This window comes from Corticium candelabrum, chromosome 4 (genome assembly GCF_963422355.1).
Source record: "Corticium candelabrum chromosome 4, ooCorCand1.1, whole genome shotgun sequence".
In the NCBI taxonomy this organism is placed as follows: Eukaryota; Metazoa; Porifera; class Homoscleromorpha; order Homosclerophorida; family Plakinidae; genus Corticium; species Corticium candelabrum.
In genome coordinates, this window is record NC_085088.1 from 2793783 (window position 1) to 2821479 (window position 27697).

At 41.5% G+C, this 27697-nt stretch overlaps 10 protein-coding genes across 10 annotated transcripts; 4 read left to right on the plus strand and 6 right to left on the minus strand.

The window, feature by feature from the left end:
* Positions 1-754: 754 nt before the first annotated feature.
* Positions 755-6221, minus strand: LOC134178277 (origin recognition complex subunit 6-like). The gene is made up of 10 exons (XM_062645129.1): positions 6009-6221; positions 4912-5075; positions 4750-4851; positions 4446-4555; positions 4238-4309; positions 3989-4105; positions 1840-1982; positions 1572-1771; positions 1186-1308; positions 755-1132 (listed from the first exon to the last, which is right to left on the minus strand). Exons 1-10 carry the CDS (start codon positions 6201-6203, stop codon positions 931-933), a joined length of 1428 nt encoding a protein of 475 aa, XP_062501113.1. The 5' UTR covers positions 6204-6221; the 3' UTR covers positions 755-930.
* LOC134178278 (2,4-dienoyl-CoA reductase [(3E)-enoyl-CoA-producing], mitochondrial-like) lies at positions 6222-8745 on the plus strand. The gene is made up of 8 exons (XM_062645130.1): positions 6222-6452; positions 6669-6726; positions 7280-7514; positions 7962-8061; positions 8131-8203; positions 8263-8409; positions 8469-8531; positions 8589-8745. Exons 1-8 carry the CDS (start codon positions 6256-6258, stop codon positions 8646-8648), a joined length of 933 nt encoding a protein of 310 aa, XP_062501114.1. The 5' UTR covers positions 6222-6255; the 3' UTR covers positions 8649-8745.
* Positions 8746-9314: 569 nt separating this feature from the next.
* Positions 9315-11380, plus strand: LOC134178010 (uncharacterized). The gene has a single exon (XM_062644791.1). It carries the CDS (start codon positions 9315-9317, stop codon positions 11376-11378), a length of 2064 nt encoding a protein of 687 aa, XP_062500775.1. The 3' UTR covers positions 11379-11380.
* LOC134177882 (acetyl-CoA acetyltransferase, mitochondrial-like) lies at positions 11371-13630 on the minus strand. Its single transcript, XM_062644656.1, has 3 exons — positions 13262-13630; positions 11681-12456; positions 11371-11618 (listed from the first exon to the last, which is right to left on the minus strand). Exons 1-3 carry the CDS (start codon positions 13592-13594, stop codon positions 11498-11500), a joined length of 1230 nt encoding a protein of 409 aa, XP_062500640.1. The 5' UTR covers positions 13595-13630; the 3' UTR covers positions 11371-11497.
* LOC134177881 (anaphase-promoting complex subunit 4-like) lies at positions 13614-15997 on the minus strand. Its single transcript, XM_062644654.1, has one exon. The coding sequence runs from the start codon at positions 15878-15880 to the stop codon at positions 13658-13660; it is 2223 nt and encodes a 740-aa protein (XP_062500638.1). The 5' UTR covers positions 15881-15997; the 3' UTR covers positions 13614-13657.
* LOC134177884 (cytochrome c oxidase subunit 4 isoform 2, mitochondrial-like) lies at positions 15888-16993 on the plus strand. Its single transcript, XM_062644658.1, has 3 exons — positions 15888-16151; positions 16204-16335; positions 16741-16993. The coding sequence occupies exons 1-3, from the start codon at positions 15971-15973 to the stop codon at positions 16848-16850; spliced, it is 423 nt and encodes a 140-aa protein (XP_062500642.1). The 5' UTR covers positions 15888-15970; the 3' UTR covers positions 16851-16993.
* On the minus strand, positions 16959-21009 carry LOC134177883 (basal body-orientation factor 1-like). Its single transcript, XM_062644657.1, has 12 exons — positions 20628-21009; positions 19852-19910; positions 19742-19796; positions 19637-19681; positions 18776-18875; positions 18632-18711; positions 18492-18569; positions 17537-17638; positions 17409-17474; positions 17280-17350; positions 17167-17223; positions 16959-17111 (listed from the first exon to the last, which is right to left on the minus strand). The coding sequence occupies exons 1-12, from the start codon at positions 20988-20990 to the stop codon at positions 17051-17053; spliced, it is 1137 nt and encodes a 378-aa protein (XP_062500641.1). The 5' UTR covers positions 20991-21009; the 3' UTR covers positions 16959-17050.
* Positions 21010-21311: 302 nt separating this feature from the next.
* Positions 21312-22878, minus strand: LOC134178901 (bolA-like protein 3). The gene is made up of 4 exons (XM_062645818.1): positions 22814-22878; positions 22632-22761; positions 22518-22568; positions 21312-21561 (listed from the first exon to the last, which is right to left on the minus strand). Exons 1-4 carry the CDS (start codon positions 22853-22855, stop codon positions 21461-21463), a joined length of 324 nt encoding a protein of 107 aa, XP_062501802.1. The 5' UTR covers positions 22856-22878; the 3' UTR covers positions 21312-21460.
* A 180-nt stretch (positions 22879-23058) lies between these two features.
* LOC134178710 (transmembrane protein 208-like) lies at positions 23059-25252 on the plus strand. The gene is made up of 6 exons (XM_062645596.1): positions 23059-23099; positions 23154-23243; positions 23307-23366; positions 24154-24290; positions 24350-24434; positions 24494-25252. Exons 1-6 carry the CDS (start codon positions 23094-23096, stop codon positions 24638-24640), a joined length of 525 nt encoding a protein of 174 aa, XP_062501580.1. The 5' UTR covers positions 23059-23093; the 3' UTR covers positions 24641-25252.
* Positions 25253-25347: 95 nt separating this feature from the next.
* On the minus strand, positions 25348-26877 carry LOC134178709 (uncharacterized skeletal organic matrix protein 2-like). Its single transcript, XM_062645595.1, has 2 exons — positions 26674-26877; positions 25348-26605 (listed from the first exon to the last, which is right to left on the minus strand). Exon 2 carries the CDS (start codon positions 26558-26560, stop codon positions 25553-25555), a length of 1008 nt encoding a protein of 335 aa, XP_062501579.1. The 5' UTR covers positions 26561-26605; positions 26674-26877; the 3' UTR covers positions 25348-25552.
* Positions 26878-27697: the final 820 nt, after the last annotated feature.

Genomic DNA, 27697 nt, shown 5'->3' on the forward strand with positions numbered 1-27697 from the left:
CGTAGCTAAAGGCTTCCACTGCCATTTTACAACTGCCCCCCCCCCCCCCCCCGTCACTACTTGCCCATCGCCGTTGGACTTGAAGAAAAGAATTGATAAAGACACAGACAAAACAAGTCACCATAAAAGAACCTGCACAATAGAATGGATTATAGTGAAATGAGCGTGTGCAGAACTGATTCCACTCTCTCCTCCAGTACGTGCTATATGTTGACAGGTGTAAGACTACAACATGCCAAACAACATGTATGGACACAGTAAGGTGACCAGAAAACTAAAACCCCAAATTAGTAAACTGCTCTTTAGAGCCAAAGTGACCACAGCTGATTACAGATACTGTGCTGAATTGCTATGAACCAAATCAGACTTTGTAGCAACAGCCTATTCATGGCGGCTGCACTCGCCATGCCATGTCGTCATGGAGAATCTGTGACATTTTATAGAGATAACACTGTCACCTGTTATCCCATCACTCTCTGATAACACTGCCACCAGATTGTCTGCGACTGCTTATTCGTCAGGCAAGGCCTGCTTATTTCACAGCTAACCCTTATATCGAAGGGTTGTTCCACAATCCGCAACCTGTAGACGCGCTCGGTAGCAGATGGTGCTGCTCCTGGCAATAAACCCCATACTCCGACACACACACACACACACACACACACACACACACACACACACACACACACACACCACACACACACCACACCACACATATCAATTGTTGGTCAATTCAATGACAGTAGCATCATGATTGCATAACCTTTATTTTTCTACGCATACTTGAAGCCAAACAAGCAACAAACAACAGTGAAGCTAAACAAGCAACATGCAACAGGTAATTGTTAGTGGTATAGCAATAGCAGTTGAATCTTACTACGCATACTTGAAGCTAAACAAGCAACATGCCACCGTGAATTGTGGATTTAGTCATCGTATCCACTTTCTAAATTTCATAGATCCCTGTCTAGTTGCTGTTGAAGGGAACTGGTATGAAGGCGCAAATGCAGGACAAAAGGATGGTGTTGTAGATGATGAACAGTGATCTCCAGCAAATGGACGATCTTTCAGACTAGCATACACATCTTCCCAACAGACATGCTTACATCCAGGGTAGCTGCTGAGCCCAGTTCTGCAAATAATATTGTGAGGTACAAATTAAAGAAAGTTTAGGATGCAACTTACCGTTTTCCACCCGTGACAGGAACATTGTTTCTGTGTCCCCAGTGAAACCTATCTCTGACTTCAATGTACCTTGTCCCAGCTAAAGCTCCACTGACGTACTGCACTGCTACTGGAACAGATGACCTAAATCGAATGTGGTTATACAGAGGGAGTGAGCAGTTACCACTTGTTTGTTGGTCAAATCCTTATTTTTTACATCATTGCTACCATTTTTACCTATTTTTATATCAAAGAAGTTATGAGAAAGACTTTAAACCAACAATCTTTTCATTCCAAGGCTTGACTAAAGTTTGTTCATCTATTAGTCTCTGCATGTCTGTTAAATTAAGTGTCTGCACACCTGCCTGCCTGTCCTTAATTTTTTTATACTTCTATTTATCGCTTACGTTTTGTGAATGGCAGTCCAATATTCAGCTCCATTGAGTTTGGCATGTAGGAAGGTAGTAAGTTTGTCATCAGTATAGCGGATCTCTGTAGCAGAGCGGAAGAGTCTATTCAGGTTGCATTGCTTTCCTTCTTTGTTCAAACTATCAAGGATGGAGCAACGAGCATCAGTAAGTGTATAATATCTACTTTTATCTCCAATCTAAAACAATGTGATCATGAGAAACAGCCTGTCATGTACAAATTAGCTTGTTGTAAAATGCACAGCACCTGATTCAGCACTAGAGTCCATCCTCCTCCTAATGTTGTCATATCACAATACACAGGAAACGTTCCCTGACCCAGTGGATTGACATAGTACACTTTGCTGCCACGGTCGAATCCTAGTTGCTTGATTTGTCGGCATGATTCTCCTATTTGCAAGCATTTAAATATTAAATACAAAAAGTTAAGGTTGACATAGAGACTGAGAGTGGTTTGAACGTCATTTGAAATTTGCAACCCTTGTTTGTCTGTATGCAAGCTTTACCATAAAAATATACAAGAAACGAAAACGTCTAATGCGTGGTGTCTGCTGCCTAATATTATTGAGATTGCATGAATGTACTCTTCACCAACTATCTGATAGTACATATATGCTTGGGCATGGCTTACCGGGATTTGAGTGGGTTGAACCCAGTAGGGCCCTTTGTCTCTGCAAAGAATTAAGTCAAAATGCACCATCTAAAGATGTTTTCTGACAATACATTGTGTGTAGTCTACCGGTGGACTGACAGGGGTTGCACCGCTGCACAGTGTTTGGTAGTCATCGAGAGGCATGCACACTTGCAACTGTGGGTTTGAACTGCGCAACATACAAACGATACCAAAAATTGTAGAAAGGCGGGTCAGCACAAACTGTGGCATGTCTACTGTCTTACCTGCACAAAACAGCCACGTAGGTCAGCAGAACGACACTGAAAAGAATACGCTCCTGTTGGATGACTGACATGATGCTCCGTTAGTGGAAGAGGCTGCAGACAGACTGATACATTTGCCTTGCACTGCGCCTTATTATAGGTTGATGTCTACTTCCGTTTTGAAGCTTGCCTACCGTATCTTAAAAAATTTCCATTAGACACCGTTTAGTTAGTGGTCACAGTTGCAGGGAGCATTGTACATTCCTTCTATATCTTCATATGGTATGTAGTGCAGGAAAAGTCTGGTCCGTCACGGCAATAGCGTTGTGAAATACGCAGAGTTCAGCCGGAAAAGTCTTGTCACAGTGGTCATGTAGTGGATGCATGCATAAACGTCCGTCACGGAAGTAGGGTTAGTTGTGTAGTCTAATATGCAGAGTTCAATGCTAGAAACGTTTCCTGCCCTCTCATATAGCCAACACAAAGTAGAGCAAATCTTCTTTGATTTATTGCTCTGATACGCAGTATGAATAAACTGGAATGTTTTGCAGCTAACCCCAGCTAACCCCAGCTAACCCTAATTTTGGAAGTACTAGGCTAGACCCCTGCTCTAACCCGCATTCCTGTGGTAAACTGACCTGATGTATTCTAATTGGTTATGCTAAGCAGTAGCAAACCCAGTTCTAAAACCCTTGTAGTGTGAACACAGGCCACTGTGTAGTGCATCTTGCTGGTTAGATCAAACACAACCAGGAAAATGTTTGAATATTTGGAACATGTCAAGTGTTCAGGTATGTTTATTAGCAATTTGTCACTAGATTTGGTGCATCCTGTCCTTTTGGGCATGCAGGCTAGGCTTGTGGCAGACTCTGGATGTTCACCTACCCTATAGACTCAGACTCGGTACCCAACAAAGAGCTGGTGCTGAGTGCACAGGAGGAGAGGACTGGGTATGAGTCTACTAATACCCCATTGCCTGAAAGGAAAATAATATCTAGTTCGAATTACCTGTCATAGTTAGCAAAGTCAGTGAATGATTTGGCCATTTAATGTTGTACATCGCAATTTCATGTTTCTAATTTTGTTATATGTATGTATGTCATTTTCTGCTTTTGCTTTTTGATTGTTAATTTTGGAAACGGCTAGTGTTTTAAAATATTTACATCAAAAATAGTTTCTTACCTAACAACACAACAGTGAGCGACAAAAATACATGCAGTAATAGTCTGGTGTAACACACAACTCCATATCTCCCTGTCTTTCCCTCACCCCATGAGTCGATCGTCAGTGGAGAGCAGCTCGCACTGTATGCTCCAAGTAGACAGAGTTGACAACAGCAAAGTGTCACAACAACAGTACATACCTCAAATTGACTCCACTCAGTCACAATTAAAATTATAAGTTTCTGTTCAATGCATACTGATTTATATCAGCATATATGTAATGCATACACAGGAGAGTCAATTACAGTCACTATCAGCTATAGTCTGGTCTGCATTGTGTGTCTGGTTTTATGTGACCTTTCCCTTCGACAATAGCCTGTTCAGCTGCTGCTAAAATTCTGGCCTTCCATATTTCATAATCTTCCAGCAAGAGCTCCTCTGATTCAATGCACTGCTTCTTGGAAGCGTGCACGTCTAGGAAACAAATGTGTGTGTGTGTGTATATATATATATATATATATATATATATATATATATATATATACTGGTGCAACGTATGCCAAGACTTGGAATACCAAACAACGATCGAATCAGTCAGTAACTTACCATTCTCTTCATCACCACTGACTTCTAAACAGTCGAACAGTTGACTGGACTGTTTCTGCTGCTTTTCGTTATCTGTATCAAGTACAACAAACGAATGCATGTACAGTAGTACTTTCATCATTTACGTTATGTATTTGAAATCCTAGGTATTAACCATATTTATGTAATATACAGTTTGTAATAATAGTATATAGTATATTGTGTGTACCAATTTGCTTCACACATTCTTCCATCTCAGATATGATCTTTGTCAGTGCTGCTTTCTTCCTACCAACATGAGACATGAGCCTCTTCTTGTCAACCCAGACCTTCTGTTTCCTGTACAAATCATCACATCGCTCAAACAAGACATCAATATTTAGTTAATAGAATTGACCGATTAGACTGCACAATACAGATACATCAATACACAGACAGTGTCAGGCCTTTGCTGGCACATGCAATAGAGGCAAAGCATTTACTTTCACAAAGTACACTTATAGTGCAACTGATTGCAGTCTGTCACTTCTTACTTGGCTGCGACTTGTAGAGCAGCTATAGCAAATATCGGTTGAGAAAGGTCCAAATCATTTTGCCTACTGACTGACAGGTTTGCTCGAATGTTCTTTTCATATCTACAGACACCAAACATGTTTGAACCTATTTATACAAAGAACAAGTGTGGAATACTATACTGTGTCATGAGAGATTGGGCTAGTTCACGAACCTCAGAACAACCACATTGAACTGCCAGTTCGTGTATTCCCAATCTGGCTCTCAATCCCAACATTTTCTCAATCGTCTGATATGCAGACTCGTATGTTTTCTTTTTCTGTCCGGATATTCTTATTGCCTCAGTCTAATAACATCAACAAAATATATAGTAATCATCAAGAGAAGCAATCACTGTTGGATGCAAGTAACTGTACACACACACACACACACACACACACACACACACACACACACACGCACCAGTTTTATCAAAGAAGTCAGTTGTTTGATAGAAAGTTTGTTTTTGCCTTCTACATGTCTTTGTATCTGTTTGTCTGTTCATTTGTCATTCTGTTAGTCCACATTTTGTTGAAACACTCAAAGCAATTCCAGTGTACCAGCTACACATAGTAAACAGTAGTCTAAAACTTCGTTGATATATTGTAAAGCCAACACAAGCAAGATACTTGCTTATTTCAGTGTGACATGTTTCTTACTGCAGCTGCCGCAGACGGAGGCTAAATAAGAATACATAAATTATTGCATGTCTCCCAGAACTCCTGTTCCACATTCGTGCCAGAGATTTCCCACCGAGTTGGAAATCAGCTTGATGTAGCTGTCTTTACATTCTTGTGAGCACGTGTTTGCAAGTGAAGTGACCTCCGAGCACTCACAAATGCTCAACTGACATATGGCATTGTTTTGGATCAGGACTCAGACACATTCTTATAATACACAACTGTTAACAAAGAGATGTTGACAAAAGAGGCCATTGCTACTACATCTTTCAGAAATGTAGACAATGCAAACGTGTACAATCATCCAAACGTGTACAATCCAAATGTATACAATCCAATTTCACAAATGTACACTCCACAACCATTGAAAAATTCAGGCAAGCCATGAACGTCAAAACTTATTCCAATATGTTATCACAATACTGTCAAAGCAGGACTGTGTACCTGATGAGTCTATCAATTTGTCATTCTTGAGATGCAATATTTTAGTTAATTTATTAACTATATCTATTGCACTCATGTCAAATGCGGTGCATCTCTAGAAGCCACCGTTTACTCACTCTAGAAAGAGGCTCGTTATTCTCTCCAGCAGCCAATTCCAAACACACAACCGCTCGACAATTGTTGGACAACATCACAGCACTTTGGCAACATTTTAATTCCACGAGACGAAGCAATTCAACGGCTCTGTTAAACACTGAACCCGACCTGATGCCGAGACGACGCGTTATCGGTCTCAACAAATCCTTCTCCATCACAGCAAACTCAAGTTCCCGGCAATCCTCTCAGCTTACCCGGATGTGAGCGATGTTGTCGAGGTTCGGGTTTACAAATTTTGGACGAAGATTTGTTCATTCGCAGTTACAGCCGCGAGTCGACATTATGCTACCGCCTGGTACGTTTAGTGATCGTGTGGCTTTGATTACTGGCGGTGGCACAGGTCTTGGCAAAGCAATGGCTACAACCATCTCTCGCTTGGGCGCAACTGTAGCACTTCTCAGCAGGTTTGTGTAACTATGGCCACTAAAGCTTGATTTTACCTACCCAGATCGTGTCTTCTAATTAACCCGAGGCGCGCATGCGCTAGGGTACAGTAGTCAGTAGACGGACGGACGGCCAATTGCAATGGAGGAGGTGCGCTCATTGTTACCGCTGTTGCAGCAGCTGCTCCCGTTTTTGTTTTTTCCTTCTGGAATGACAATTACATGTTTTTATTTTAGAAAATTGGATATCCTGCAAAAGACAGCTGAAGAAATTTCAAGTGAAACAGGAAACAAGGTTTGTATTGTCTATTGTTTTTTGAATAAAAACTAAAATTTGCTAATTTGCTAATATGAAAATTTATAAACTCGGTTCATCAAGCCTCTTCTATTTTAGTGTAAATATTATTTTTTATAATTGTGAAGACCAGCAGCGATAATGGTATTAACAGATTACACAACAAATAAATTTGTATGTTTGCTACTTTATTAGCAGAGATGTTATTTGTGAATAAGGATGATAGTGAATACAGCCTGTGGCTGTAGCTGATCATTTTTTACATGCAAGTGTTTAAACACATGGACAGCTATTGGTAAGTTTCACAAGTAGCTACATCACACGATGTATTAACATTTGTTAATATTAATAGTTTGCATTTTTATTATTGTTTTATATTTGATGATTTGTAATGTGCTCTGATACAAAAGTTAGTGCAAGGTTAGTAATGTAGTATGCTATAGCACTACACTCAGTGATAGCATTGCAAGTATAATGACCTACTATGGTAATTATTAATTTTAATAATGTAAACAGGACTGTAACATAGAATCATTTTATTGTCTATTTGTAGGTGCTGGCCCTTCAGGCTGATGTTCGTAATCCTGACGCGGTTAAGTCTGCAATTGATACTTGTGTTTCTGATGTCGGCTTGCCAAGCATTGTTATCAATAATGCTGCTGGAAATTTTATCTCACCTACACAACGACTCTCTGCAAATGCTTTCAAAACTATTGTTGATATTGTACTGCTTGGTACGGCAAATGTCATACTGGATGTTGGGAAACGACTCATTAACAGTAGACAAGGTGAAATTTCATGTTTTAAGTTCAAGTAGCAAAATTACAGTTGGTAGACTGATTTAATTAGCTTGTTTGAGTAATATTACAGTACTATTAATTTAAATATGAAATACACGTGAAATATGTTGAGAATAGCAAAACTTTATTGTACAGTGTAGTTTCGAATAAGGCAAAAATTTATTTTTGCTTGCTTTCATTGTTTTCATTTTTCTCAGCGAGGAAAGAGTTTGGAACTGACAACAACGTCGATAGACTGAGTCAAACTCTGAAATTTCAGTCAACTCTGAATAACAGATAGTTAAGACACACAGAAAAGAGATGTCTGGTGTCAGTAATTTTGTTTTGAAAAGAATGATAAGTACTTAGTCGATTATTTGAAATCGTATGAGCACTTTGAAAATGTTAGCAATTGACTGACCTGTAGACATGTTGTCTGATGAGATGTGGTTCTAGGAGCATCGTTTCTTGCAATTACGACTACATATACAAACTTTGGTTCTGGATTTGTCGTGCCTTCTGCTGCTGCCAAATCTGGTGTTGAAGCTCTCACCATGTTAAGATGATTCACTTGCCTTGGTTTAAACAAGTAATGGTTTTATAACTTATTGTTTATTCTGGGCAGGTCTTTGGCTTCCGAGTGGGGAAGGTATGGCATGCGTTTCAATGCCATAGCACCAGGACCGATACAAACCAAAGTGTCAAGTTTGTGAAAAACTGTTTGTTCTTTTTATGTTGAATCTGTATCTTTCCATAGGGAGCATTTAGTCGTCTTGATCCTACCGGGAAGTGGTCCAAACAAGTATTACATAGAATACCAACGGGAAGACTAGGACAGCCATTAGAGATAGCCAATTTGGCTGCTTATTTGGTTAGTGATTATGCCAGCTGGATTACAGGCGAAGTAGGACAATTACTGTGTTGTAACGTTTTGAAACCAAACTCCCGTTCTGTTTCTTAAAGATCGTGACGTTTGATGGAGGGGAGCTGCCATTTTCAGCTGGAGAATTTAACCATTTGACTGAGGTAACATGCCTACTCGTTTGTGCTACACACACTTTATAAGACGGTAGTTATTCAAAGGTAACTGACCAAGAATGGGATGAGCTAGAGGCAATGATCAGAAATGTGAAAGGGTCATAAGGTGTAGAAGTCAACCGTACACTAATGTTTCATTGAATTGTTATGATACAGTATATTTTTGATGTCATTCTGGTGCAATTGAACGTTCTACCGAGTATGCTGTTGTTGCTGAACGAGTGTGAATCCCATTTATTTGTAGAATAACAGCTCACTTATAAGATGAGATCCATCTTGCAGTACCTCCAGTCACTGTGTAGTCCTAGTTATGCTTGAACAGACAAAGTATAGAAACTAGTGAGAAAAATCAATGAGGTAAAGAGTATCACTAGGACTGCATTGTTTGTAGACATGTGAGTGTCAAAGCGTAACTGCTGTAGCTGAATTTAAACCTGTGAGAAATTGGAAATCTCAACAAAGTGAAAATGTCACTTTGGAATAGAAACTTGTAGACTTATCTGGGAGTGTCAAAGCGCTGCATATGGATTTTGTAAAATTGTGACGTTCAATAGTAGCCAGGTGGCCAAGTAGGGAGATCTGTTGCTCTAAATTTTGAATGTCATGCCATCGAATATCCTTCATCCTAGTTATGTTACTATGCTCCCACAACTCTGCAGTTTCCATCCACTTCCAGCAACACCTTACCGAGTTTTTCGAGGTGTGTTCTGCCACCAATTGTATTACAACGTGCACGTGTACGTGCTTCATTAAATTCACTCGTGTGCAAGAATGGAGTGGGCCGCGATCATCTGCACATTGCTACTTTTAGTACTGGCTACTAGCATCAGCCTAGACGCCGCCGAGTATCAATCTTTGCAATGGACAAATTCCATTGGTATGAAGATGGTACGCATACCGCCCGGCAAATTTCAGATGGGTTACAGTAAGACCCCACTTCCTAAGGAACTGACGACGAGTTTGCCGTACCGTGAGGACGGAGATTATGATGAAAAACCATACCACTACGTTACCATATCGAAATCGTTTTACGTGTCCGAGTTGGAGGTGACAAACCAGCATTATGAGCAGTTCGACTCCGACCATAAGGCGGTGAGAGGAAAACTCGGATTTTCTATAGACGACGACGAAGCAGTCGTATTTGTGAGCTGGTATGACGCGCACTCATTTTGTCAGTGGCTCAGTGGAGTAGACAACAGGACATACCGTCTACCTACAGAAGCAGAGTGGGAGTATGCAGCACGTTCAGGCTCAGTTACATATTTCTCAACAGGAGATACCGTTCCCAAAGAGTATCAGAAGTGCCAGGAGAGATCATGGTACCCTGGCAAGCTGGAACTTTGTCCCACCCCCAAGCTCACGACTGGTGGGACTCCAGCTAATGCATTCGGTTTAAAGGATATGGTTGGCAACGTGGAGGAGTGGACACTGGATTGGTACGATTGGTACAGAGCAGACAACGTTACTGATCCTACTGGTCCAGCGAGTGGTGATTTCAAGGTGACGAGAGGTGGCAGTCACTCAACAGATTTGTATTACTTGCGAAGTGCCAATCGACTGGGAACGTTACCAGATGATAAGAGTTGGTTTATTGGTTTCAGGATAGTCATGGAAGACCCAAACCCAATAGTACTGGAGGGCGATCCTTACCATAAAGTGACTCAGCAAGCACTTCAATCTCAGAACTTGGAACCCATAAAATCAACATCAATTATTCAGAAAAATTTCAATGATACGTATGATCCCAGTAAACCCTATTTTCATGGTCCTTTGCAGTATGTTAACATTCCTAAGGATCAACTGCATCTCCCATTTGGTCACCATAACCATGATCCAGCTGTTTGCCCATGTCCAAATGGAGACGCGCTTGCCATTTGGTACAGTTGTTGGGAAGAGTCTGCTCGTGAGCTGGGTATCGTGTACAGTAGACTTGAAAGAGGCACAGAGCAATGGGACGAACCGAAGATATTCTGGAATGCACCTGACAGGAATGACCATGCTCCAGCTATGTATATTGACAGTCAAGGTACCATGTATCATTTCAATGGTCTATCAGCAGCTGCAACATGGGGAAACTTGGCTACTGTGATGAGGACATCACAGGACAATGGGAAGTCATGGAGTAAAGGCAGGATAATATTTCCCGAGCACGGACTGAAACACATGCCTGTTGAGACAACAATACAGACTCATGACGGCTGGCTCGTTCTTCCTACTGATGCAACCACTGCTGGTGAAGGTGCTACAGTCCTTCACTTTTCTCAAGATAATGGCAGCACATGGTACGATCCCGGTGGATTTATTCGTGGAATTCACGGTGCAGTTGTTCAACTCAAAAATGGCAGTTTATACGCATTGGGAAGGGGAAATGATATTAATGGTCATATGGCTCACAGCCTTTCCAACGATTTAGGAAAAAGTTGGACATACAGTGCGTCGCCATTCCCTGGTATTCATGGTGGTCAGCGTGAGATCTTGTTACGACTTCGTGAAGGACAGATCTTGTTTATTGGATTCGCTAACCATCCTTTGCCTATAGTCGACAGCTCCAACAAGACTCGTTCAGTTGTTGGCCTGTTTGCTGCCATAAGTCATGATGAATGCGAGACATGGTCTAATCGACGTCTCATATCCGACGATGGGAAGGGCCGCACAGTAGAGACCCTTGATGGACAACCCTTTACGATGAGCTATAAGCGTGCCGAGCCTCTTGGCTATGTGTCTGCAAGACAGTCACCAGTCGATGGTCTCATTCACGTCATCACCAGCAGACAGCATTACCAATTCAATGCCAAGTGGCTGGAAACATACCCACCACCACCACCACCACCATAGCAACTCTTTTGGACATAGACACGACACTATGATTTTCAATAAGGTTGTTTGTCTGTCAAGTATAACACAGAGTCAATGTAACAAGTGTAATCATCCAAAACTCATTATTTCTGTTTCGTTTATAGTTTTTCGATGATGATAGCCGAAGCTCCGCCACCACCGTTGCATATAGCTGCACAGCCCTTCTCACCCGGTTTCAGATTGTGAGCCAAATGGCATGTTATTCTCGCTCCAGACATTCTACACAAACAGACAACTTAAATAGCTACAGAATGTGGTGCCATGTCATGATCAAGAGATACCCAATGGGATGTCCGAGGGCAACTGCTCCACCGTGTACATTGACCTTTGCAGCATCTAAGTCAAGGATTTTCTGATTGGCTAACACCACCACACTGAATGCTTCGTTGATTTCCCATAGTGCAATGTCATCCTTGTGCAAGCCCGCCAGGTTTAGAACTTTTGGTATTGCAGCAGCTGGAGCGGTAGGAAAGTCTATTGGATTTATAGCTGCATCTGCAATAGCACGGATTACTGCTAGTGGTTTAGTGTTAAGGCGTTGTGCAGCTGTTGTTGACATCAGTATGGCTGCGCATGCTCCATCATTCAATTTGCTTGCATTTGCTGCAGTGATTGTGCCTCCGTCTTTCTGAAATGCCGGTTTTAATACAGGCAACTTTTCGTAATTCACTTTTCTGAACTCTTCGTCCTCGTGATAGACCGAAGTCTTTCCGCCCTTCTGAGGCACTGTGATGGGAATTATCTCTTTGGCCATAATTCCTGACAAATGAGCCTCTTTGCTGCGTTCGTACGACTCGACTGCATATGCATCTTGCTCTTCCCTTCCAATGTCATAATCGACGGCCGTTTTCTCTCCACAGTTTCCCATGTGGATGTTATTGTACGCATCTCTTAGACCATCATGCAGCACACCATCAATAATAGTATGGTGACCATAGATAAAGCCTTCACGCCCTTTAGGAATATAGTACGGAACATTCGACATACTCTCCATACCTCCAGCGACCATGATTTCTTGCGAACCACATGATATGCTCTGAGAGGCCAGCATGATAGCCTACATGCAGTACACACAATTATTTCCTTGTAATAATTAAGGCATAACAGGTAAATTAAATTAGCCTTTAATGCACACCAATATCAAAGTATCAACGATTCATGATTCATAGCTTCAGTAATGGAGGCTTGTCTGTGATTGATTATTAGCTAATATGGAAGTTATTGTCGGAACTAGAATTTCTAGTGCTTTCTTGGTGACAAGTCTATTTGAATCAAACCAGTAGCCAATAAAATGGCAATTTCAGCAGCGTCACAGCACAGCACAGATTTATGTATGTGATGTGTGTCTGTCTTGAGCACATGATTTTGAATAAAAAGTTTAAAGGTCAAACTGGATGCAATCACAGATGTTGATTGGCTACGATTTCACCAGGCAAGGAGTAACGTTACAGTACACGACCAGACACTTTGATTGTAAGCAAAGTTAGACTGTCACTAGCCAGACCAATTTCAAACATTGTACTTCAATAGCCAAACATGTACTTTAATAGCCAGTGGCTACTTGAAACAAGCTTTAACTTCGATAAATTAACTAAGTAGTATTTTTATTTATACAGAAAATAATTTTGTTTCATAGATTCGAAATCAACGTTTTGCTTATTTTCTTTTATTCATGCCCACACAATAAATCCGTTTGTGTCTAAGCAACTAGTCATGTACAAATATATTCAATTGTGTTGTTCATCAGGGGTCGTTAACCTACTTAACGCGCGTTAAGCTTCACTATCATTTCAGCAAAGATTCGTATTCCTTTTCACGAAGTCTGTGTTTCTGTGCTAGAACTATCAGAGTAACTCACCTACCTTCATACCTGACGCACAGACTTTGTTAATTGTCGTGCAAGGTGTTGAGTATGGCATCCCGGCTCCTAGAGCCGCCTGTCTTGCTGGAGCTTGTCCAATACCACCACTCAAGACATTACCCATGTACACCTCTTGCACTTGCTCTGGCTCTATGGCCGCCCTGTCCAGTGCTGCCTTGATAGCTACAGATCCCATCTGGGGCGCTGTCAGCCTGGAGAGCAAGCCACGGAAGGAACCGATCGGAGTGCGAGCAGAGCTGACGATTACGACCTCATTCGCGCCGGATACAGTACCGAATTTTCGCATACAACGAAATGTCCGCAAGAGAGCCATTTGGTACAGTAGTCACCTGACCAGTTGAAATCTACGTCTATTACTCTATATTTATTTGCTACGTTAGTTTCCGTCATCTCCTTCGTCTGAGTCAGAATCATCAACTTCCATGTCAAAGAGCATTACGCGTCTTCCACTTGCTGAGAGTACAACGGCCACTCGACGTAGACCTGTTACACAGAGAGCCTGGAATCCAGTTCTAGGCAGTGTTCTGGATTGGTGGATCAATTCACTGACATCTATAGCCGTGGACATATCTGGAGCAGACTCGATTAATGACTGCCCTACAAGCGAATTAGTTGGTACGAAGACCATGGAGTATAATTGAGGTCCATCAGCATCTGATGATTCCAAGAGCATCGCCAATGTGTTGCTGTTGTAGAACATTGCACTGACAATCTTTTGACACGATGCGTCTGCGTATTCACTTTTGTCTACACTTTCGACTTTCAATAAACAATATTGTGGACTTACGGATTGTTCAGACAATCTTAGAATCAAAGCCTTTTCTTGATCCATAGGTTCAACAATCATTATCATGTCACCTTCACTTGACGAAAATGAAGACGCCAGTCTGTTAATGTTGCTTATATCTTTCTTCGGCACGCACATTAAAGACTGTGATCGGATCAGCTCCATCGACTGACTAACAACTACCGAACAGTGTTTGAACATGACATCTGCGCTAGCATAAAGTGCATGCAGCATCTGGATTAGAGACTTTCTATCGTATGACTGAAACACAAAGTCTCCCACTCCACTCGCCTCTTTACCCTTCATAAACTCAGTCCAACAACTTGGCTTTGTCTCTGGCAGCATACTTAAGTCTTTATTTTCCAAATATTGACTCACTCGTTCTAGATTGAAATGTGTAGCTGTCCCATCAGCCATCGTCTTCGGTTTAAGTTGCAGTAAAAAGTCTGCAACCTGCAGCACACGATCGTGAGACAATTGAACTACGTTCGGCATTTCTTGATTCGGATCTTGAAGAATCAAAATGGCACGATAGAGAACTCGAAGAAAGCCGTCTAGATTTTTCATGGATGTTCTAATAACGAGACTAAGTTCTTCAACCTTGAGAGCAAACGAACCAGCTTGGTGTAAACAGCTTTCTACTAATTGCTTCGATAGACCTAAAACGCCAAAACGATCTTGCCATCCTGCCATTCCCAGCAGATGACTAAGCCTGATAATCAAGAGATGACACGCAGACGTGAGATTAGTCGTTGCATAATTCAATATTGTAGAGTACGACGACTGAATGGATTTGCCCAGTTTCTTCAATCCCTTTTCCGTAAGATCGACCAAAAGGAACGACTGCAACTCAAGACTCACCGAACCGCAAGTAAGAAGGGCAAGAAATTCGTCTTGCACAGACTGCCCAGACGGCAGTTTACTAGCAAACCCGCTCAGTTTCGAATCTATTTCTAGCACAATGCTGTCCCACGCATCTGACATAGCTTCCACCACATTGCTCATATATTCAAGCACGGCAGTGACGTGAACAAAGCATCTAGATAAATGACACAGTTCTCGACGTCGGGACAACATCAGGCTTCCCTTCAGCTGCGTGAAGCGTATACAGCAACTAGACTCTTTTTCGTTCTGTTCGACAAGCACAGCACTGAGTACTCCAAGAGCTTTCGACAAGCAAATAGACACAACTGGAGACGTCCGCACTGACCCGAGAAGCAATTCCTCAACAACTGGAAAAGATCCAATTAGCAACATTCCTCTAAGAAAGACGTGGACCGTTCCACTTTCATTCCCAACTAAAAGTACATCCAAACAATCATCACTGTTCCGAACAAGTTTCGCTGTTGCAGATTGCCAACGAGCGTCCGTGCCGTCGTCTCGAGTTACTTCGCCAGGCAACGCAGGCAAGTCTTTGATCATCTCTTCACTCTTGTCACAGTAGCTGAACGGCAAGCTTGTGTTAAAATCTGTGAGGGGTGTGTCCATCCATGTCATGCACGTGACTGACGAAGAGAGTTTGAACTCATGAAATTTCTTGGCGTCTTCTATTTCGTGAAATGTTATCACTCTGTCTGTCCAGCCTACTGCTAGAGCCTTGCCATCGGGACGCCAGGTAACTGCTGTTGCTGTGTTGCCGCGACTTGCGCATGCGTCCATGCTCCACACCCGAATCCACGACAGGCGATAAACACACACCTCACCGGTGACCAAACCAAGGGCTATTAAGTCCATGCGGGGCGACCATTCCATCAAAGATACCTCCTGAGGAGCAAATCGTTCAGATATAAGCTTAAATGCTTGTCCGTCCATACTGTAGACTGGGCATGCGCAGAATAAAGCACCCGGATAACTTCGTCTTGCGCTCGGTTTCTTTCAATATTTCGAGTTTGTCTGCACAGCATGGCTACTAGGCGCTTGTTTTCGACGTCGGCTCGTCTAAGGAATCTCCGTGCTTCAGTTGATGTGGCGGCGCCTCTGAAATCCCAGACTACAGCTCAAATTGAAACGACGGAACTCAAAGCTCTTCGTGAGAAGGCCAAAGGGCCTTGGAAGAATCTGACCAACGAGGAGAAAATTACACGTATGCGTACACCACGTGTGACGATGTTGAATCTAGGCTTGTTTGTGTTCAGTATACCGCGCCAGTTTTCCTCAGAGTTTCGCTGAAATAAAGGCTCCAACAGGAGAGTGGAAGAAAGTTTTGGCTGGCACACTGATAGGTGTAGCTACTGGCGTGGGCTTGTTTGCCTTTCTGAAATCGACAGGTAATGGAATCAACAAATTTCTGGTGTGTGCGTGTGTGTGCGCGTGCGTGTTTTGTATTGGGTCTGTTTGTCTTTTACACAGCATTACAAGGCTACAGGTGGATTATATGATGTTTAAGTTTAAGTGTACTATATTGTAAATTTGTGTATGTGTCTTGCTCTACACGTGTACAGTAACTACAGTGTCTTGTCCACTAATCATTATAGAAAACAATGTTGGGACCAGCCATAGCTGGTTGCAAGCAGTATGATTTTTAATTAAGTTAATTTGACAACTTGACATGTCAAATTGTTGGAATCGTTTTGTAGGACTTGCATGGGAGAATATATTTTTGACTGAGTATTGTGTATCACGTTCACTCAAATGAGACGATAGCTTGATTATGATTGGTTTTATTGATCTAGTTGGCCCTACACCGCCCCATACTCTGACTGAGGAGTGGCAGAAAGCATCAGAGGAGAAACTGAGACGTCAACTTGCCAACCCTATCTCAGGAGTGAGCAGCAAATCTTGAACACTCAAGTGCAGTAGGGACAGAAAAATAGCCACTATGTACTACTAGATCATTGACATGCCCTTCTTGTATGACTCGGCAGTTATCTGTATGTGTCAGTGTCGTGTATGATATCAGAAATAGATGATTGTTGTATCTGAAAATGTTAAACTCGATATACAAACTATACAATTTTACATTAATGAGTGTTTAGTAGACAACTAGACTGGCAACCATTCCTGTTGTGGAATGTCCAGCTTAAGTTCTGTAGTTGGAAGGCACCTAAAAAGGCAATTCAATTACAAGTGCCAAGTAGAGAGTCGTGTATGAGACCTACTTTTGTTGTGGTCGTTGATTAGGAAATCGAGTTAAAGATACTTCTTGTCGAAGGAGTCTGCAAGCACAAAGAGGTCTCATTGTTTTCCAGTTGTTTATTACTTCACGTATTACTTGTTTTCAGCTTCTAACAGCTTTATGTCACATCGTAACTGTTCCAGAGCTGTTTTGTGTGCTGCTATTTCCTATATAAACAAATAGGAAGTTTCATTGGTGGAAGGAAGAGTGAAGGACAGTCACCACCTTCTTCATGATCATATTATGTATTGCTTGTGATTGTGTGACTGGCCCCATACAATCAATAGCAGCCTATAAGTGCGAAATGCATTGCTTATGTTTATCTACTACTGTAGTTGATCAAGTGAATGTACCTCAGCAGCAAGTTGTTGGATTCTTGTCTTTCGACTCTCTTCCTTCTGTTCCATTTTCTGTCTTTCCCCATCAACGGTTGATTTCAATTCATCCAGTGATGCCTAACATGAATTCAGTCAATTAGCCATCACAGTACCACTTGCTTTGTGGAAGCATGAAAACTGTTAATTTGTTAAACTGTGACTTAAGCAGACTATAAACAACTGACCAAATCTACCAATTACCTGTACCATCAATTTAACAGGCTTTGTTGCTGGTTACGTGCTGACTTACATAACAGGACTTTCAAGTTAATATTAACAAGTTGCATCAGTAAAAGTTTAAGGCTAAAGTTTCCCTTTGGTTTGATACTCAAATGGATTGATTCTACATGCGTCATCTGCCTTCATTTTTTGTGATAACGTTGATCATTCCAATTGGCAGTATTGAGTGTTGGTTACCAAGTGACATACTAGAATGTGCAAGGCAAAAAATTTTACACATGCCGCGAACAAACGGAATAGAGCACACGTAGATTTCAAGCACTGCAAACACAGGCCAGTGGAAGCCTACGTTGGAATTACAACTGCCTGACCCCACTACACAGTGGTCTCAGATTCGATGTAACTGTGACACCCGGCCAGTTTCATTTACAATGTATTTCTAGCTAGAACAACTTTACCTCTAATTTGAAAGATGGAATACTGCCTGGTTAGAGAAGACGTTGCATTCACTTGGGTCCATGCACAGTTGGCAGTTAATTAAAATGGAGGAGGGACAGTACATGTAAAAATACACTAGCAGTTTGATTTGTTTGTCAACTGTCTTTGAGATGTAAGTATATTTTTGAAAGGAAATGACTTGGTGTCATTTCATGGGGCAATCTCTGGGGTAAGAGTTTCACATGCCAGACGTGACAACTTCACCCTCAAACAGGTTTGCATCTCTTTGAATGACACAAATGGACAACCTCACCTCTAGCACGCTATTCACTGCTTCCAGATTCTGTCTTAGCTCTGCTATTCTTCTTGCCTTCTCAGGAAATACCTTATCCTGTAAAAGGCAAATACCTCTACAGCAATATCGTCATAGCATGGCATGCAACTGTAACTCACTTTGTAAGATTTATAAAACAATAATTCCTCTTGCCTTTTCTTCACTTTCTTTTCTTGTGTTTTCGCTACCTCCTCCAAATCTGATTGACAGTGAGAAACACAGGTGAAGCATTCATTTGTAACAAGGATTAACTCATCTTGTACGTTGCAATTCATATCTCTTTGCACTTGAGATTTCCTCCAACGCTTTCTTTTCAATTGCCAATTTTTCCTGAAATGTCTTCTCAATCACAGCTACAGCACCCTATTATCAAAACAGACGATGACTCTCAGATTGAAATATCACTGAAGAGGACATTCTTTGATTTTCTGTTTAGTTTCAAGTTGTGGTGCTGCAAGTACTACAGTAGTTGAATGCAAATGTTCACTCATTCTGTGCACAGCTAGTGTGAAAGCTAGAAGGATCGCGTGAGATTGAAGCACTGACTACAGTGGCACAAATTTTCAATAGTGCCTTAAGTGATCAGACGAGTAATTTATTTACTCGTGCAGTAAATCACATTATACATTGTTTCTCAAAGTGGTAATCATTGCTGCATGTTTCAAGTCTAGTAGTGCACATTGTACATATGCAATTAATTGTCTATGTATACAGCATGCCCCTCTCTCGAATAATTTCCCCTCTCCAATAAATCCCCCTAAGGGATGCGGTTGACACAATAATCATCCTCTTTCTTCTAAAATAAGTTTTTAGCCCTCTGGAGGGAATAGTGAGTGCAACACGATATACTGTATATGATCGTAATATCTCTCTCATAACGCCCTCCATCTAGTATCAAGGTAGTACGGTACTCATGCCTTTTAGTACATATTAAATTCAATCAATAAATTAAAATTTTCACTGCTTTCCAATGATAGCTGAGTACAAGATGATTTCACTGTTGTGTCATGACTGCTCATACTTCGGTGCCCAAACATCTAATTCTAGTGTGAAAATGTATGACAATCCAATTGCCATTTGCATGACAATATTTGCCCGAATTACAGCACAGCTATAACACTCACTTTGAAAGTTGAATAATGTTGCAGCAGATCGTCAACATCATCATGCTATCACAACAAGTCAAGGCATCTTGCTAACGTCAAACAACCTCAATACTTAGTACGTACAATCTTCATTTCGGAATCTGTGATTTGTTGCTTGAGAGCAACGTTGCGCTTGATTCTGAAAAAAAGTGAAATACTCATTAAATTACCAAGCGGGCACACAACTGACATACAAATCCTTTTGATGTTGATTGTATGCGGCTATAGTCCTTCTTCTTGCTGTAATCAATGCCTACACGCAACAAAAATAAAGATTATTTTAATACATAATTAAGGTAGACACATCAGGGCTGTCAGAGCAGCAGGAGCTAAGGGGCTATGCAGGCCACTTCAGCCAGCGATGCATTAGCAACAGACTTAATTCCTTTTTGGTAAGGTAATTAAATAGTTAATTTATATCTGGATGAGTGTCTGATATTTGGATAGAGTAGTGAAGCTCATTTTGTTAGATACAGTAGATCACATGTGTTATGTCGAGACAGGGCATACATGTGTAGACGAGGCTCTGTAGTTAACGCGCGTTATCTAACCACGTCCTGTACAGTGTACGTGTGCGGACGTTTGACAGTCACACTAAAACACTGTTATCTCACATTTGCGTACACACACACACACACACACACACAGTGACACACACACACACACACACACACACACACACACACACACACACACACACACAGTGACACACACACACACACACACACACACACAGTGACACACACACACACACACACACACACACACACACACACACACACACACACAGTGACACACACACACACACACACACACACACACACACACACACACACACACACACACACACACAGTGACACACACACACACACACACACACACACACACACACACACACACACACACACACACACACACACACACACACACACACACACACACACACACACACACACACACACACACACACCTTTAGAACCCGAGTCTCAGCAGGTGCGACTGTTGCTGGTCTCTGTGCGACTTGTCTCCTTCCCAAACTGCTGCCTACTGATCTCGCACCACCAGGCCTCGGAAACTGAAATGTTCCAACAGTAGGCAGATACTCTGGCACCGTCTTAGACGCTTTGGCCTGTTTAGCATTGACTACTCGACTTCTAGGCCTTCTTGCCCACTGCTGGTAGTCGTCAAATGCTATTGACAGTTTGTTGCCTTCCAGTAGCTTATCTAAGACGCTCTTTGTTCCTTCTAGCTTATTTCTATCTGTATCGCTGACATCGCTTCTTTTCTTTCTCGAAGGTAGCAACACTGTTGATGTAGAAGAGGGAGCTGCCATAGTGTTGTTGTGGGGGCAACGAGGGTGTGGCATATCCGGGTTATTCGAATCATGCATTGTGGTGTACTGGGGTTGGACAGAAATACTGAACTGTAGTGAACTAAGTGAGATTAGCGTATGAGTTTGTGCACAACTTTAGATACGGACTTCTACAAGTACAGTACTGTAGTAAGTTGTTGGCTGTTAGATGGTGTTGCTATATGGGAGTACACTGTACCTGTACTGGTCTGATTAATTAAACTATAATAATAAAACTATAAATTTTAGTCTCTGTGTGCAGATTTCATAGGTTGTCTAGACATAAGGAGATTGCCAACCAATGCCAGATATCTGTGAGAGCGTTCTCAACTCTTGTTAGTGTTCACTAATCAAACTGTCTGACAACAATTGCTGCTACTGTCACAGTAGAATAATGCATTACTCAGAAGAAAACTAGATGACAAACTGTCGTGTAAGAACAGTCCATGAGTCTATTCTGGAACCGATGTAGTCAATGTAAGGCCATGCATATTCTTGATTTCATCTTTCAGAGCCTCTGTTACCATTCGGTGCTGTTGGATGAGTCTCTTACCTATCACAGATACAGAAATAAATGATAAACTTGAGTAATTCTAGTACCACATCATTCAGTCTTCTTTCCCTTGACAAGGACTTACCATACTACCTCAAATTATCCCTCTCCAATAAATGTTTCTATGGGATGTGGTTGAAACAATAATCACTCTCTCTTATAATCCCTCCCGGAAGGAATAGCGAGTACCAATATCAAAACACGATATTATGACAATATGGTGGATTACCAGTACTGTACTAGCTGTACCTATACGATAGGTACTGATATTATATAACCAGAGGTCGCCAAGTTTGGATAAGGCTGGTGTCTTGGTGTAGCACCAACACATCCTGATGCCCAATGAAAATGACACACCCACATGGGCACACCTGCACTACTATTTGAGGCTACCTACCTACCTACATAGTACATACACACATAGTACGTACATACATACATTTATACATACATACATACATATATATATATATATATATATATATATATATATATATATATATATATATATATATATATATATATATATATATATATATATATATGTATACGTACATGCATGCAGGCAGATAGGTAGGCAGACACACAAACACATGATTGACACTAGTGATGCTTTGTGTTCACAAAATCACCACTCTTCAGTCACAGATGCGACGTCACCATCTGCTTGATGCCATTCAAGCTTTGGTGCCAAATCTTTGGTTGCTTAGTGCCCAAGACCAGTCTCTGGTACCAGCCTTTGCATGGTACCACCTGTGGCATCACGCTCCAGTTGCACGCCACCCCTGATAAGGGTAAGCAGCAGTGCAATAATTGAGACAATTAAAACAATAATCTCTCTCTAATATTTCCCCTTCTTAATAATCCCCTCCTTCATCAAACAATAATTAACCCCCTGGGGATAATTCGAGGTAGTATGGTATAGTATGGTATACAGTTGTCATAATGATTTATACCTCTGAATTTTTCTGAAGTTATACTGATTTGATACATGGACCCACATCCTCCTGTTTACAGTAACCATCGTTTAAACAATAATCTTACACGATTACGCATGCGCAGTAATTGACCTGATACATCTTGCACTTCCAACTCTGTTGCCAAAAACGTATCTTGAAGTATATTTCTAAGTCGTTGCTCACCGTCACTAACATTGCTAGCCAACAATCTGCGCCACACCGGATTTGGTAACAGAAATGACTAACAAAAATAACGCATATACAATATTTCTACATTTATGTAGCGTACATACAATAAACCGTGAAAGTTTCGCTCCTGCTGAAGAGTAAACCATGTTTATCGCTACCAGTAATTGAGCATTAGTTACTGCGCATGCGTAAAATTTACAATGCAAGAAATTATCAGTTCTTCTGCAATAATGTTAGAATACATTTTAACGTTTGATTTGTAGTTGCTAGCACATGGACAAATTATGCGCTGAGGGTTTGCTTAAATAGTAGTTGATATCAATGCAACGCAGCGCAATGCTGGGTCCGAGGCTCTAATTGCGCATGCGTTAACAATTGACCAGAATGCCGGTATGTGTCTCGCCTAGAATTGTCTGCTAAAATATTCATGTTTATATTTTTTAGCCTAAAAAGGCTACGAAGGGCAAGAAAGATATTTTGTTGGGCAATAAAGCAACTCTTCATTTCTACGGCACGTTGATTGCAACAGCCAATGTAAACGTCCATATGCACTGGTTCATCATGGTTTACAATGGAGTCTTATTGTTTGCCTTCTAGATTATCTACTTGCTGTTAAGAATGGTATGGATGTATGACTCTTTTGCATTCTGGCATTGGGTGAGGTCTTGAATTGCTGAAACGTGATTGTGATTATTAATAAATTAAATTGTTAATTAATTAAATACAACTGAATTAATTGGATCTGACAAACTTACGTATTGCTGACATGGTTTGACCTTTTGGGGCAGTGTACACCATACATTCAAACAGTGACTCACAGGAGTAGGAAGCGGGGTGGGGTGGGGTGGGGATGAAGCCTCTCTCTCAGTGTAGGAATAGAAATTTTTGTGCTAGTGTCTTTTGCAAATCTGCATATGGTCCGGCAAGCAGAGTAGTCTTTTTTGCTTACTCATGATGACATCCACGATACACACCCCTCGTGGACATCTTCCTATGCCACTGTGACTTGAAGGTCAACGCTGGTCAAAGATTATGTCTTTGGGGTTAGAAAGTGTGATTGTGAACAGGTGATCACTGACTTGAAATTTGGAGCCATTAGCTTGCTTTTTTGGACTCGGAGATATTGAAAACGTATTCTTTATAAGACACATCAGCTTGGGCTGGTGATAACCTTTGAGGGTTCTTACCATCCTGGGGTACTGTTTAGTGATGGATGGACTGATATGTATGCATTGTGCATTAGAATTTTGGAAGAGATTATAGCACATAATTTGGCATTAATTAATATATTCTTGTGGATAAATAGTCAGTGCATTTTTCAAAGTGCAGACATGCACTAAACAGTATCAAAATGGTTTAGTGGAGACTGTCGATACACTCTACATGTTGTATATAAATTTGCGATTTGTGTTTTTTTATGAAGTGACTGCATGTTGTTATTCAGATTGGTGTAGGTATACTGCAGGCTAGCTATGGCTTCAGTTTCTATCTCATGTCGACTTCAGCTAAGGCTACCTACACTGAATCTGGCGTGCTGCTTGATGTGGGAATCGATTTAAACTTGGAAGGTGGCATGCCAGAGTAAGCATCATCGCGCACAATTCACAGATTGTCTTCTGTAAATGACACTTGAAAGCTAGGCATTTCAAGGATTTGATAATATTGACAGCGGCAGTTCAAGTCACAACTATAGTCTCAGACTATTGCTGGCTGCTGTTGCTGGCTGTAAGCTGACCCGTGCTGTTTTGCTGGTCATCATAAGCGATCTCTAGTATCTGTTACAGGCACCCGGATATGCAGTGTATTTATTATGGGGTAGTCTTATTCAGCCATGGTTGACTGCCGGTTCAGAATCAGCGGAACCTGATGACAAAACGAAAAAGAAGATGGCAAAGAAGGAACGCAAGATGCAACGAGTTGTGTACAAATAGTTAACTCTGCCTGTTCCAAAGTCATTTTATACCAGAGGAAGAATATAATGAACAGTCAGCTGTTGCTGCTTGGTCCTCTACGGTTCGCTGTCTGTAAACGATCTCACTTGCACTCATTCGAAAGCACAAGTGTGCATGCTGCATATATGGAATGAGTGGGGGACCAAAGAAAAGTTAAGGCCATGGAGGCAAACTTGATTCACAGTTTATTGTCACCACTCACATCGTATTATGGTAAAACAAAATAAGTTTCATTATTCGTTATTACACTGTCTATGGATCAGATGGACCTATCTGTACTCACAGTGGGAGCTCAACTGAACTGACACTGCCCAAGAGATATGAAACATTTTATCCTCATTATAGAATTAACAAGCACCTGTTGAAACATTAAACAATATAATAAAACTGGTTTTATCAATACTAATACTAGTGTACGTGCAAACCTTGCTAGGGAACCATTCAGAGCTCTAGTGCCAGTCCATGGTAATATGTTTAGATAGTTTACTCAAAGTTACTGTAACTGCCAACATATTAATGACCGACTGCCTGCATGCCCTCATGAAAAAGGCTGGAGGATAACTAAACTGTGAATCAAGTTTTGTCAGGCATGAATGCTTGCATTGTGTAATACAAGATTTGGAAAACCAGTTTAATTAATCTACCTCCTTGCAGCCACAATGGGTGATAAATCAACACAGTCAGCATCCCAGACAGTATTTTAGTAGACATATTGCTTACACTATTCTAATTGCTAAAAATGTTAATAATTGCATCCAGCCCAATACTCACTACTTCCAAACAACGTAAATCTAAACTCATTATACTATGACCAATCTATTGGGAACAAAACCCGTTACTAATAAATTGAGCTAAACAAGAATGACTACTAATTTTTGTCCAGCAAGATGGTCACCAGATGACTGCTAAGGCAACAGCAAGCAGGGTTCCTGACAGTGGATTAAGAATACTTGCAGCACTCTGTGTACTTGCAATCCTTGTACTTGTAATCCTTGTACTTGTAATCCTTGTACTTGTAATCCTTGTACTTGTAATATTTATACTTGGAGTAACTGCTGGGGTTGGTGTACCTGGTCCATTGCATAAAGTTGTGTTACAACATGTAATGCAGTTTCCACCCAATTGCCCATTGCATTGGTCTGATTCCATGCAGTTTGATCTGGGAAAGCAGTTTCTTTGAAATGAAGTGACAATTCCTCCTCCAAACGGTGTTTTGTACACTATAGTGCGACACCCTTCTCCTTCCCCACATGTTATTTCAGTTTGATGTGTATCACACCCCTCCTCGTTATTCTGTGAGCAACTGTAGCATTTCAGAGGCACTGGACACATCTGTGGAGTCTCAATGTCTCCATCGTTACAAAAGTCACAATCACAACATCTAATGCAGTCTCCACCATTTTGCCCATTGCAGTTGTCTGATTCCATGCAGGTTGATCTGGGAAAGCAGTTTCTTTGAAATGAAGTGACATCTCCCCCAAACCTCGGTGGTAGCTTGTGCACTATAGTGCGACACACTTCTTCTGCGTTACACGTGTTTTCAGTCTGATGTGTATCACACAGTTCCTTGTTAGGCTGTGAGCAACTGTAACATCGAATACCCGGTGTTGATGTCATGTTTGTTGATGTTGGTGGCGTAGCAGAAGGTAGGGTAGGCAACAGTGTTGCAACTGTTTCATTATTGTTGCAGAGATCCAAGTCGCAGCAATCGATGACAGAGGCGTTTGCGGTACAGTTGGCGCGACAGCCGCCCTCTTGAATTCCTGTAAAGCAAGACGCGTTGCGGTCGACGCATTCGGTTTCAATCGTCCCGTTCGTTGTCGAATACTGGTAGCAGCGAAGAGCATTGGCAACTCCGAAAACAGACAACAGAGCTAGAGTGAACTGTGGCAGGAGCATCGCTGTGATTAGGACCGTGCAGACAGTATTTTGCTAGATTGTTTGCTAAACGAGAGAAACGAACGTCGATAACTAACGCATACGTGTAATCCACGAGACGATCCATCAGTCACCTGTGCAAAAAGAAGCCAAACAAAGCTACTTGAATAGTGCTGCAGTGCCGAGAAGCTGCGTGTAGAGTCCCGTATGTGCCTCAAGAGTTCACCGAACACCGCTTTTAGTATTTACCTCATCCCAGCCACGTAGGTGGGTGTGAGTTGGTTTGTGGTTTAGAGAGATGTTTTGCAAGAAACCATGCTTGTATAATCATGACGTGTATACTGTACCAACTGTACGTGTAATAACTAACTAGTTCTACGGTATCCGTAGGCGTCTCGCGTTCGTGAGTAACACTTCCAATGGAGCTTTCAGACCGTCTACTGAAACGCCGAGTCTTAGCTAGACAATACGTATTTGTTTCAACATGCAAACTTCCTTGTAGTCTAGATTACGTCTAGAGGCCTGGTATAGGTAGTCGTCGTTTTGCGATCGTGATCAAGACAATTGAGATGTACAGTCTAGGTATGCACTCAGTTCCGTTGTAACGACAGTGGTATGGTATTTATTGACATAGAAATTGATATCAGCAAACATATCAACAGTGTTTTAGATGCAGCACAGTGTTCAGTGTTAGACTCGTACCCAGTCCTCCTCCTCGCGCGTGCTCCACGTGTGGACTGGGTACGAGTCTAGCACAGTGTAGTAAACGATTGATCATACTGACGTGTGAAAAGTTGACTGTAGGTGGCATTCAACTCCTGAAGATGTTTCTTGGTTGTCACGTACACACAGTCCCTAGCTACAATACAAAAGGATGGGGCGACGAAAGTTCAGGAAGTGTTTTCTTCGTCATTTGGTCACTTGCACGAATCGCTCTTAGACTCATCTGTAGTCGGACACGGAAACGATTTTTAAAGGTAGGTTCTATTATGAAACGTGGTCGTGGGGAGGAGAAATTTGAGATTTGTGATTACACACACACACACGCACGCACTCACACACGCACGCACACACACACACGCACACATACCTAAAGCTCGATGGAGACTCATATAGGACCACGCCCATTTCTGTTGTGCGACCTGGGTTAGAGGCCTC